The 12,175-nt window shown below is 34.1% G+C and overlaps 2 protein-coding genes across 3 annotated transcripts in view; both read left to right on the top strand.

Moving 5' to 3' along the window:
* Window positions 1-1,760: 1,760 nt before the first annotated feature.
* Window positions 1,761-5,686, top strand: LOC123557331 (uncharacterized). Its single transcript, XM_053543687.1, has 7 exons — window positions 1,761-1,939; window positions 2,260-2,452; window positions 2,829-2,932; window positions 3,413-3,556; window positions 4,181-4,363; window positions 4,697-4,821; window positions 5,455-5,686. Exons 1-7 carry the CDS (start codon window positions 1,876-1,878, stop codon window positions 5,632-5,634), a joined length of 993 nt encoding a protein of 330 aa, XP_053399662.1. The 5' UTR covers window positions 1,761-1,875; the 3' UTR covers window positions 5,635-5,686.
* Window positions 5,687-6,183: 497 nt separating this feature from the next.
* The window catches only part of LOC123557330 (sushi, von Willebrand factor type A, EGF and pentraxin domain-containing protein 1-like), a 31,720-nt gene continuing 25,728 nt past the window's right edge, over window positions 6,184-12,175 (top strand). Inside the window, exons 1-10 of one of the 2 annotated variants that reach the window (XM_053543685.1) lie at window positions 6,184-6,421; window positions 6,857-7,015; window positions 7,351-7,518; window positions 7,902-8,066; window positions 8,678-8,833; window positions 9,229-9,396; window positions 9,760-9,927; window positions 10,300-10,458; window positions 11,393-11,560; window positions 11,725-11,895. In XM_053543685.1, the coding sequence (XP_053399660.1) occupies window positions 6,235-6,421; window positions 6,857-7,015; window positions 7,351-7,518; window positions 7,902-8,066; window positions 8,678-8,833; window positions 9,229-9,396; window positions 9,760-9,927; window positions 10,300-10,458; window positions 11,393-11,560; window positions 11,725-11,895 (1,669 nt within the window). In that variant the 5' untranslated portion in view covers window positions 6,184-6,234. The remainder of the gene's footprint in view (window positions 6,422-6,856; window positions 7,016-7,350; window positions 7,519-7,901; window positions 8,067-8,677; window positions 8,834-9,228; window positions 9,397-9,759; window positions 9,928-10,299; window positions 10,459-11,392; window positions 11,561-11,724; window positions 11,896-12,175) is intronic. The other variant, XM_053543686.1, reaches the window with a different exon arrangement.

Raw genomic sequence — 12,175 nt, 5'->3', positions numbered from 1 at the left:
CTTTGTAACCGAGGTTGGTATAACGAACACAATTTGTATAGTGAACACAATTTTCACTTGAAAATGGCTATGTGTTCTCACTTTGGATCGACCATATGAATCATGTGAGAACTTTGCGAGTCTGTCCAGTTTTTATATCTATCTTGCACAAGGGAAATTCTACACTTAAAATGACCAAACAAACCAGCCAAGAGAATATATTTTGTATCGTATCCATTTTGAAAACAATATGAGCTAATTATTGTTTAATTGATTCGGGAACGGCTACGAAAAACAACACAATCAAGTCTGTGACTGTCCTGCAAACATTCTAATTTCAGTCATCATTTTATCCAATTATCGCGATTGACGGTGAACTCAAAACTCCCAAGTAAGCCACGTGTTAAAAACCAAACTATTTATTACATAATCAGAGTGGTTTGTCGCATGTTGATAAGAGTGTGTATACACATAATACTACATGTACGTTAATCGACCATTCATCTATTGGGAAACGTGAATCTCTGATTGGCAAGGAGCAAAAGAGTCATCGTTAACTCCGTCTTTTCACCGAAAGGAGCAACTATTTTCTGTTAATGTTATTCATTGTGTATTGAATCAAGCGCGCTCAAAAACTATGTCCCGGGGAAGCGCGTCTGGGATTTTCTAGCGTCCTTTTTCAAAAAGTATGCGTACAAACATGCAGAATTAAGCGTGTTGTAATATTTGGGTAAGTTTATTATTATACCTTTTGTGTGTCTGAACAAATGAAGGGATATAAATTAACCAGTGTGTTATCTAGGAGTATAAAGACTGAAACATAATTCATAATCGTCTAGTTTTTAGTAAATATTAAAGATGATATTATATTTTTTTTCAATTTATCGTGTCCGTGAAATTTCAATTTCCAGTTATCAATAATTTTTTTGTCTGTTCGCTATAACCGAGGTGTTTTCCATTGAATTTTGTACTTTGGGACAGGAAAAGGTGTTCCTTATAACCGAGTGTTCCTTATAACCGAGTTCCCTATAACCGAGGATTTTTACATTGAATAAAGATTGGGGAATTGAAAACTGTTCCTTACAACCGAGTGTTCCCTATATCCGAGTTCCTTATAAGTGAGGTTTACTGTATCGTTTGTCGTTCTTTTGCCCCTACAACATTAAAACTGAGTTTTGTCAGTCAGTTTAACATTGCGTTTGTACCAATTTGAGGCATACAAGAGCTATGAAATTATTCATATTCATCCGTGTCATAAAACTTTTTACAGTGATGCAGCTATTTTTATGACCTGTATTTATAGGTTGTTGAAAGGTGAACAGTTGGAAACTGTCTTTAATTTCCCTGTTATTCAGTTATTACAAGTAAAGTGGACCAAAACTTTGCGTATGTTGTAAACATATCTACAACGTTTCGAGTGTAAACAAACACTACAGCGTAGAAAAAAATCGCATGCAGTATTTACAGGTAGTTAAAAATTACGCAATTAAAATTGTTTGAAGTTAATTTGTATTTTGCTATGTTCAGACATTGTTCTTTTTCCCAACTTTATTATTAAATCTCCATATCCACAGGTATTGTCTCGTGAAAAGAAGAACATGTGTATTCAATATCAGTCACGTTTCGACAAAGGGAAACGCACTCTTTCTTAAAGACATTTACCTCAATTAATGAATGTTCGTCATACTTTGTATACTTCGGAAGTCATGAGGCATAACTTTGCCTTTTGTTTAAAAACTTTTTGGTTTCAATTAAAGAGAAATATAATACTTTCAAACATTCTTACGGGATTTTTTTTATCAACAACTGAATGGATTGTTTACTCATTATTTTCCTAACACAATACTCTTTAACCGGTATTTTACATTCTTATTTAATTACTAATGATTGAACTGGATGAAACGTAAAATGCTGATGCGAGTTATAATACTGTCTTCTATCTTGGTGAAACTTATATCAGGTATAGTGGTATTTCTTTTAGTTTATAGATTATTTAACTTGAATTTAGTTTGTCAAACGCATTCTTAGACAGCATAGACGTATGTAATTTTGAAACATAATGCCATTTTCGGTTATTACATGTAGACAAATATATTTTCCTATTGAAATTAATAAGGACATTTGGAGACAGAAAATGTTTTTTTATGTTGATACAACATTGTCATTTTAAAGCCTTTATAAACATGAAGCCGTTTTAATAGATTTGTATATGGTACGTTTTTAATGACACGTTTCATTAACATTTGGTTTAAAACTATGACTTTTCTGCATTAATTGCAGGAATTTGCACCTGGCCTGATGCGTTTGCTAATACTGTTTATGACGACAGTAGTAAAGGGGAGATAACTTTTCATACAGATACACTAACTGGCTGGACCATTAAGATCACTGTAATAACTGGCTCCCCGGAATACGACACGTGGAGATGCCACTCAACGGCATTATATGAGTCGGATAATATTTTGGTGATGATGTAAGTATTTGTATGATTTTATCTTTTTTGGGTCTATTGTCACTGATATATCTAGGGTAAATATCTGGGACGAGCTGCAACAGGGCAGGGATAAAAATAAATGATATACAGTAAAAAACTTCATATAAAAACACATATGCATTATGATTTTATATTCATTCAATAATGAAAATATTGCAAGGAAAAATAAATTTATAAAATATTTGCAAACTTATATATCGTTTTCGAAAATATGAATATCACAATTAGCGTTTACATATTTTCTTTCAAGTGTTATAATGATAAATGGTGCAAACACATTCCTTTTCGTTATGTGTTTGAATGAAGTTTGTTACGATGTGAAATAAGATAGATTACGTGTCTTGTTTTCATTCAGATCTGAGAGCACATTTGCACCATTTGGGACACAGTTATATGGATTTATTTGTTTGAAACTCACCGAGATTACACAATCATCATATAGATACTACCTTAATTACCGTACGTATACACTGACCTTTACTAACAATGTTAGAACATTCAATCTAATTTCTCATTTTCAGACTGTATAATTGCATTAATAAATAATAATACTTGGTGACCTAAAGAGAATGCTTTGAAGCGCTTATCTTTTACCACTGTTATGTCTACAAGACTCGAAGCCAAACTGGGACTTTTCTATTACAATTCAAGCTTAAATAAAACTCATGACTTCAACATAATGAATGAGTAAACAAGATTTTACAAAAATCTCTGTTCAGCTGCAAACAGCTTATAGATTTGATATAGATCTACTACTTTTGCCTTAGAGCATAACCGATTGAGTTCGAGTCGTTATTCCATTGTGCAAATGTTTTACTATATCTATTAAAGGCACATAAGGAGGGAAAACTTGATATATGTGTCTTTTAGATTCAGATTAACAGAATTTCGCATCAGATGTCTACGAATGTTTGTTAAATTTGTTAAACTTTACGTCAGGTGAGGAGCCTAACATCGACAATGAAAGGGTTGCAATGTCTACGAACAGCAATAGGGATGACTGGGGTCTTTTATGTATGTTGGACGATACTTACGCGTCATATCTTCCTGCAGAATCAGAGTATAGAGTAATGCTTAAAAGTGGTGAGATCTCTTATTCATTTAGATACGAAGACAGCAACTATTTGTATAAGCCCTAGATATAATTACTTATTTTGTTTAAAGCAACTGCATTCGTAGGCCCTAATTATGATTATTTATTTTGTTGTCACACCGAATAATTTTAGAGCATTTGGCGATTTTCCAGTTTTGATGGTCGTCGAAGAAGACCCCAAGGTTCCCTTCCGGACATTGTTTCAGGCATAGGCTGGCACCTGGACAGAACCACCAACCTTTCATAAGCCAGTTGGATAGCTTCATAAAAATAGTCTACACCTTAAGTAAATCAACAGCGGTGAGAGCCAAGTTATTCAAAGTCAGCGGCTTTAATCACTCAGTGATGCAGGCCCCCATTTTCACTAAGGGTCGACGATCTCCGTATAGAAAACCAAAACATGAAATAGATCTATCATTACTAAAAAAGCTATATTTGATTTTTGTATTAGCACTCACTCAGAACATTGCGTAATGAATCTTAAATGTGTTTAATAAGATATTTGCCTTTTCGGAAAATAATTATATTCATAATGACTGTTTGAACGGTTTCGGGTCATGACTCAAATGTCACTGGCCATTGTATATATTATTCTATACGTATCATTTTTACAGACAGTGTTGCTTCAGCAAAGATAGACTGTCCGTACGCATTTCTTGGCTCTTATGATTACACCCACACTTCCTCTGATGGAACCATTACTTGCGAATCTTCGAGTGACTCTCTATCAACTTGTACCGAGAGCACCGAAATTTCCTTTGATTACAACACGTGTCCAACAAAAGTTGCATATTCAGGTATCCCCTATAAGTTTTATGCAGTGTTATATAATTGTCAATGTTTATCATGCCTCGATTTAATATGTTTTAGTTCTTGTTATGTCTTGCAATAGACCGTAGATTTGATGCAAAACGACAAAATTAATTTGCATTTTTTTTCGTAGCACAAGAAGAGATGAACACCTAATTTCAAAATGAACGCGATGCAATAGATGTACATATGAAAAAATGTGATGTCATATCATCGAACCAATAACATTCCTAGGATAAAATAGCAAAAGCTAACTCATTGATCTAGTCGTGAAAGTTAAAAAAGGAACAGCCAATAAATAAGTTCTTATTTTTTTGTAGTATCCGACAGTGTCTGGTGTGTTGATACAGTGCCCTCTGGCGGAAACAACTATATAACAGTGTATAATGGATATGACGCTGATTCAGATATTGACAACACGAACGTTTACCGGTTTACTTGTATTGTAAGTTTTTTCCCCAAGAAATTTGAAAACCTGATTGCAAGATATGCTGTTTGTATGGAATTACAGTTGTGATGTTCACAATCTCGTTTTGATTCTTTGAAAAAAAAAACTATTTTAGAATTATCAGTTAACATCAGCCTCTCTTCGCTTCTTTCAACGAGACTTTCAAACCGAGTCTATTATTATTTGTTTGGTTGTGTTATATGATTCAAAATGATCCCTTTCCCGACAATAGCTTCAAAAATCAAATCTTTATAAACAAATACCATAACTGTATACTAGCATAAAATATTATGCTACTAGTTTTACTTATTTATTTGATGAATCATCGGCGGTTAGTATGTTTAGTTGCATCAGACGGACCCACATGTAAAAAACAGTGAGATTGTAAAAGTTTTTACCTTGATGCTCATTTTTCTCATATTAACCTTCAGCCTGCTAAATTTCTAAAATGGACTGGTACATCATTCAATTTTGGCAATACCATTTATTATTCGAAGAAGTGTTCACTGAAAATTTACTGACTGAATAGCGAACAGTGCTGGCTGATCTTGGTCTGCACTTGTCGCAAAGGCTAATCACTTGCCACCTGCAGGCTAAAGGTTAATGGCAATCTCGGGTAATTTATACCAGGCAATATCAGTTGATGGTACGATGGCTTCCATTGCCCCTAACAGCTGCCGAAAGGATCAAACACCGGACGCATTACCCACACAAAACGGAGCTAACATCGGCTCTACTTTGACTTTGACAAAAACTGCAGGTAAATTGTTTTATATCTGCTATATCGTATCTCTCTATAAACGACATTGAAAAGAGATATTAGTTCCTTTGTAAACACCAGCCAAATTAATAAAGAGAGAGAGAGTCATTTGATGCTATTACAATTTATTTAATCATTCTAACATACGCAATAAATTATATTATTGTTTGCATTACGTCATGAAATTAATAAACAAGTTTATAATCTCAATCAAGCATAAAAACTCAATTTTTAAATTATATACATTTTGTATTTTCATTGAAAGTTGAATTATCACCGAGAGGTAAGCAGATGCTTATATTCTTTATTTCTTTTTCATTTCAGAATCCTGTCGTATGTATATTTGAATGTCATTGCGAAACTTATTTGGCAATGTGTTAAAATTGAATATAAAATGTGTGTAAAAAATTGAATATAAAAATTGTGTTAAAATTGAATATAAAATGTAAAAGAATTAATTGTACAACAATTTCAATTGAAGTTATATTGTCACCAGTTGCAAGAAAACATTATTTTGTACGTACACTTCTAGGCCTAATCCTTGACTCTAGTTTCCACCCTTGACGTCCATTCAACAGTAATATCAGGCTGAAATAAAATGGGAGAGATAACTGTGTGAAATAAAAAGAAAAAAAAAGTATTTATTATGAATGTTTCCTTCTCTTACAGTGACTTGTCCTTCTCTGACTGCACCAGACAGTGGAACTGTGTCATATTCTACAAACGGTGCAACAACTACCGCCAGTTACACTTGTAGCTCCGAGTATTCTCTCGCTGGGCCAGAATCTAGGGTCTGTCAAAGTAACAACTCTTGGGCAGATGAAGACCCTACTTGCAGTTAGTAAAACATATATTTATTCTTGTTATTCCTATATTAAACTCGGGGGCACTACAGTGTCTAAAATGGTAGATTTCTCCATCGGAAAAAAGGTCCCGCGGGAGAATTTGACACTGCCATTGTGAGATTTTTCCGCTAATATACATACAAATAGATGAAGTTTTCAGTGTAAAACAAAATGTTTGAGAATCACCGTGGAAAAAATGAAATTCACGAAAGGAAATAAAGCTCCTGTTAGGGAGCGAGTTATGTGTATGTGAGAAAATATAACATTCTTTGTGTTGTGCAGATATCTTGCTTTAGCCAGAAAGTTATAAATTGCTTTTATTAGAGTGCAGAGTTTCCAGACCAGATAACAACGTTATGTTTTTGTATTATTTGAATTTCATTGATGCAAAATGAAACAAAAGTGAAGTTAATGTTTTGATTTCCAGCGTGTATTGTCCCGACTGTCCCAGCGAATGGAAGTTTCACTGTTGCAGTTGACGGAACGTTAACGTATTTTTGCGATGTCGGATTCGTACTCAATGGTGATCGTACACGTACCTGTCAGACAAATTCAAACACTTGGTCCGGCGTGGAACCAGCCTGTGGTAAGCTGCTTTTCTTTTTAAACGTTAATTGTGTATATAATGAAAATAGTAAAGATCAAATTTTCTCTCGAATGATTGATAGCCGGTTATTTAGTTTTTAAACTTTAATGTTTTTGTGGACAACACATTTACCGTCATATAATTTGAAAAAGGCCGTCCGGTTGAATTTGCATATTTTCAGATAGGCTTGATATGTTAATTTGTAATAAATCATATCACATGGTCTAGTTTGTTTTACATCGTCTCTGCTTTGATAATTTAACAATATGTGAATATTTTAACCTTTTAAATATTTTAAGACTAATTTAGTACATTTCACAAATCTTTACTCCCAGATCCTTGTGATGACATAGTTGCTACCGCGGGTCTGAATATCACAGCTTCGGCCACTGGAACTACAACCATTTCGTTATTTAGTTGTGCGGCTGGTTATACCCTGGACGGAACTTCAAATTCAACGTGTTTGCTGTCAGGATCATGGGATTCAAACGCACCAACTTGCTGTAATTTCTTACTGTTTTAAATTCTTTGTGTTTAACTTAAATATATGAAAATTATGTTTGAACATCGTCATGCTTGAACCATATATTATATATGTTTACTATCATAATAATAAAAAACGTAATATATCAAGAGGTAGGGGAAAATATTGATGAATATCGTTATAATTTCCACTATATATATATAAGTGATGTTGAATGAGCAATGGAATTTTAAACTATAGCACTACTTTGCAAAATGTTGGTCAATAGATATATAAACAAAAACGAACAAATCTGTATTTAGTAACTGCACGTGTTGTGCACGCATGTAGGTTCTGTATTAGCTCTTTTCTAGCCAAGATTCCATAATCGCCATTTTCCTACTTGGTTTTGCTTTATTTCAGCGCTTTGTGAAGATATAAACAGTACCAACACATTGCAAGTAGCAGTTACTACAGACGGTTACGTGAGCACCGCCACCTTTACATGTGTGACAGGTTATCATGTTGTTGGTCCTAGTTCTGCTACATGCGATGAAGCTGGTGCTTGGAGCAGCATACCGACATGTGGTTCGTACTTGTAATACACTGTAGATGTACAATAAATGATTAAAACTTTTTCATTAAAGGAGATTGTATGAAACAACATTTAAACAGTCAAATATTGGACGATGAACTATTTTATAGCATATTTTGTCAACGAAACGTAAATGTAACTTCAAAAAGATACACAGTGTCCAACAACTTTATCACATTTAGTGTTATAAGCTAAGTCACTAATAGAGAGACCTTTGCATTTGATACTAGAAATTTAAAACCACTAGAATTAATTTCTTTATAAATAATAAAATCTGTAAAGAAGATCCTTTAGAAGCATCGAATGCAACCAAGCAGAATAATAGCAGACTCGGTTTGATTGAGTCTGTTCATGAGAGGTAATGGAAAGTGCAACACCTCTCACGCCCCCTAGCACCGGCTTAAGCGGAACTCTATTACACAGGTATTGAATGGACTCAATGACCCCAAAGAACCCAGAAAATATAACAACACTGTATAAAACATATCCTTATAGATTTTGAGCTACTTTTCTGAGTATTTTGATATAATAGTATATATACAAATAGTAATACAGCGAATGACATTAATACATACATTTAACATGTACACAAAACTATTTTAAGAATGTGATGAACAAACAGCATCTTCAAATGGTGATATAGAAGGAAATGGAACAAGTTCGCAGTTTTCATGCAATGCAGGATACAGTTTGATTGGTTCCTCAGTAACTGAATGTTTAAACGACGGAACAGGCTGGAGTGCTGATCCACCTTCATGTGGTAAGAAGCTTTAACTTGCAGCATATTCAATGGTCCTATGTTGTAAATGTCTATTTTTATGCATATATTGTAATTTTAATAAGATGAACAAGCTCTATTTCACGGCTTTTATTGCGTTTGCTTTGCTTAACCGCTGCAGGGATTGTGCTCATACAGTTCTTTATAGAATCGTTTCTACACTATTATACTTTCTTGTATTTTTGTCGTTCTATGTCTGTATTTATTGTTTAATGTGATCTCTCTTAGATCTAAAGATCATTTACTAATGTTACATTGATACATTACGTGTTTACTTGGTAAAAAAATTAGCTGATGTTTAGATCTGCTATGTGACATCCATACTGGTATCATCTTGCATATCTTATCCCCTGAATTTTTCGTTTTATTACTTTTAGATGAATGTGATTCCCTCGTTAGTCCTGTTGGTGGTTATTATAATTTGTCTACGGACGGTGTAGTTACTATGGCAACGTATTTCTGCAATCCTGGGTACACAATGTCAGGTCAACAATATTCATATTGTCAGAACGATGGTACCTGGAATGAGACAGCTCCAACATGTAGTGAGTAGTGCTTTCCATGAACAATTTCTTCTAACCTCTCCTAAACACCCCGCCAAGAAGTTGGGCAAACCAAATAACAAATTCAGATTCAGAAAAATTTAAGTTTACACTGATTTCTCAGTTGAATCTTTTTACGAGAACAAGTAAACGAACTGTTGATATTTTAGATCCAATAAATGTTTCATTAAAGTTATTTGAAATTTTGAGAATTTGTTTCGATGACATAGTTCGCGTTGTCATTTGTCTTACAACGTACATAACATAGTTTGTTACACCATATTGTATTGACTCAGATTACAATGGGTATAATAACAGTAAGAAATTGTCTGCAACCTAAAAATAACTCACTGATTTTACTTCTAGTTAAATGTCCAGACCTGACAGATCCGGCCAGTGGTACAGTTACTATAAACACCGACGGTGTTACAAGCGTAGCTCAGTACGCATGCGCATCGGAGTACGATATTTCTGGTGAAACAGCAAGCACCTGCTTGACAGACGGAACTTGGGATAACGCTCCACCTACATGTTGTATGTTTAAGTGTTATGACACACTAACATGCTCTAAAGTATTCATTTTGTCTTAATTATTATTGATAGATCAATACAAACTATGAATAGATTCAGTCAGATGTTATAAAACAGTAAAGATAACTATATCAGTATACGTTTAATCAGTGTTGCATATCATTTAATTAAGAATAAAAATGCATCAAGCCTGTATAGAGAAAACAACAGTCTATCTATTGATAATTTGTTACCGAAATAAAAACATCACTCTTGTAATATTGTAGAAATACAATGCACCAGTTATTAAATATGATGAGATAAACGTACTACTGGACCCGTCCGCAACAGCAATGTCTAACTATTCACATTTTATTTCATCTTACGTACCTCTAGCTTGTTCCCCCGCAAGTGTACCAGCTGATGGTTCGGTATTATCTGACAATGGAGAGTCGGTTTACTACCAATGTAACTTAAACTACAGTATGAATGGTAGAAGTGTCCGAGAATGTTCTGCTGATGGAACTGGATGGAGCGGAAGCGATCCAATATGCGGTAGTTCTTTAAAACTTATTTTACTTTGTACCCTTTCTTGTTATTAGAAAATGTTTGTGTAATTCAACAGAATTGACTTAAACGTTACATATTGAAATATTTTAATATTCCACCATTACTAGTTACCAGTGTTCTAGAAAATTGATAAAATGTATTTTCTCTGTAACATTTCAAAATCTTGTTTACTCGAGCCCGCTTGTAAAGAGATCCACTGAAGACTATGTGATAACAGCGTTTTCAAGAACTTATTCCTGAGTTACAAACCAAATGTGCGCTATAGTCAGAGTCATTTTGCAAAGACATCAACTAAATACCATATGGGATAAAACTTATTTCTAAATTATAAACCAAATGTGTGCCATAATTACAGGTAACGGTTGATAGGGGATGAAAATCCCCGAGACGGTAACGTCCGTATATAGTTATTCGTCTATGTTGTTTGCATATACTGAGGCAATTTTTTCGATGTTTTCGGTTCCGGTTTATGTACAAAACGCAGACTGGTTGTCTGCAAGAACATCCGAGCACCCTGAATCAGTCACAGAAATTCGTAAACCGCGCCAACACGATTCTTTTTACTTCTTTTATGTAATGAAAACTGTACATGCAATTGAAAAACACTTTTAAAATAGTAAGGAAGTGTAAAGGCTGTCAAGTTTCTGCGTGGAGTGCAAACAAACTAAAATCCTAAAGCCAGTGCCAGAACGCGGTGCATGACGTCACCGTCGAGGCTTCCCGTAAATTTTGCAAAGTATGATATTCGCTATAAGAGGTATGATGACACTAAATGTAAACTGATTAGCGCGAAGTTTTATTTCTATAAAAGATAAATCCCCTTGCTAGGCAGTGTCTTAATTCATATTAGTATAAACATTACGATAATTAGATAGATGTGATAGATCATTGTGTTAAAGCTATAAATATTTATTCTCAGTTCCATGCGAAAACCTTGTCTCTGTCCCTGGGGGATCGTTTTCACCAACAACAGACGGTGTCAATACAAAAGTGGAGTATTCTTGTGATGTCGGTTACACAATCAATGGAAAGAAGGAAATCACGTGCAATTCTGACGGCACGTGGGATTCTAGCCAGTCTACATGTAGTAAGTAGAACAAAATTTTATTTATGTATTGTTTTGTATGGGAATAACCCGTTTATATTTTGATGTTAAAAATGAATATATTATAATTTCGGATCCAAATTAAAAATCTGCATTGCTCTTAACTAATCAGATCTTTATATATTTTATTTAATCTTTTCTGTTAGCTCAATGTGATACTCTTACTGCACCGAGTGGTGGAAACTTCACGACGTATAGTGATGACAGCACCGTGACAAAAGCTATCTTCACGTGTGATGTTGGATATACGTTGGACGGATATAGTGAACTTACTTGCGAGGAGACTGGACAATGGGATAATGAGATTCCACAATGTGGTTTGTCATTAAAATATATCAGTTTTCATGAAATTTTACTAAAATGCTTCGTTAACATTTGTTGCAGTTCTACTTGTTCGATTAATTAATATAAATATGAAAGATAACAATGTCACGATAAATTTCATCCAGATATATTTGACTTTTAAAACGCAACAGTGATCTGAGTTGGTTTTTATCAGGAAAGCAAAATAATTACCTGTATTATAAGATCAACATAATGCCGTCATTTTGATAACAATCTATTTCTAAAAGGATGGGTATTTAAGAAGCTATTGCA

This window comes from Mercenaria mercenaria, chromosome 5 (assembly GCF_021730395.1).
Source record: "Mercenaria mercenaria strain notata chromosome 5, MADL_Memer_1, whole genome shotgun sequence".
NCBI lineage: Eukaryota > Metazoa > Mollusca > Bivalvia > Venerida > Veneridae > Mercenaria > Mercenaria mercenaria.
The sequence above is the reverse complement of the archived record's forward strand: the minus strand, read 5'-3'. Positions and strand labels throughout refer to the sequence as shown.

What these genes read in the sequence shown, in the direction of transcription:
- LOC123557331 (XM_053543687.1), top strand. Translation starts at nt 1,876, where the DNA reads ATGAAACGTAAAATGCTGATGCGAGTTATAATACTGTCTTCTATCTTG. An exon ending in CTTGGTGAAACTTATATCAG is followed by an intron (nt 1,940 to 2,259) that starts GTATAGTGGTAT and finishes CATTAATTGCAG; the next exon opens with GAATTTGCACCTGGCCTGAT. An exon ending in AACAAAAGTTGCATATTCAG is followed by an intron (nt 4,364 to 4,696) that starts GTATCCCCTATA and finishes ATTTTTTTGTAG; the next exon opens with TATCCGACAGTGTCTGGTGT.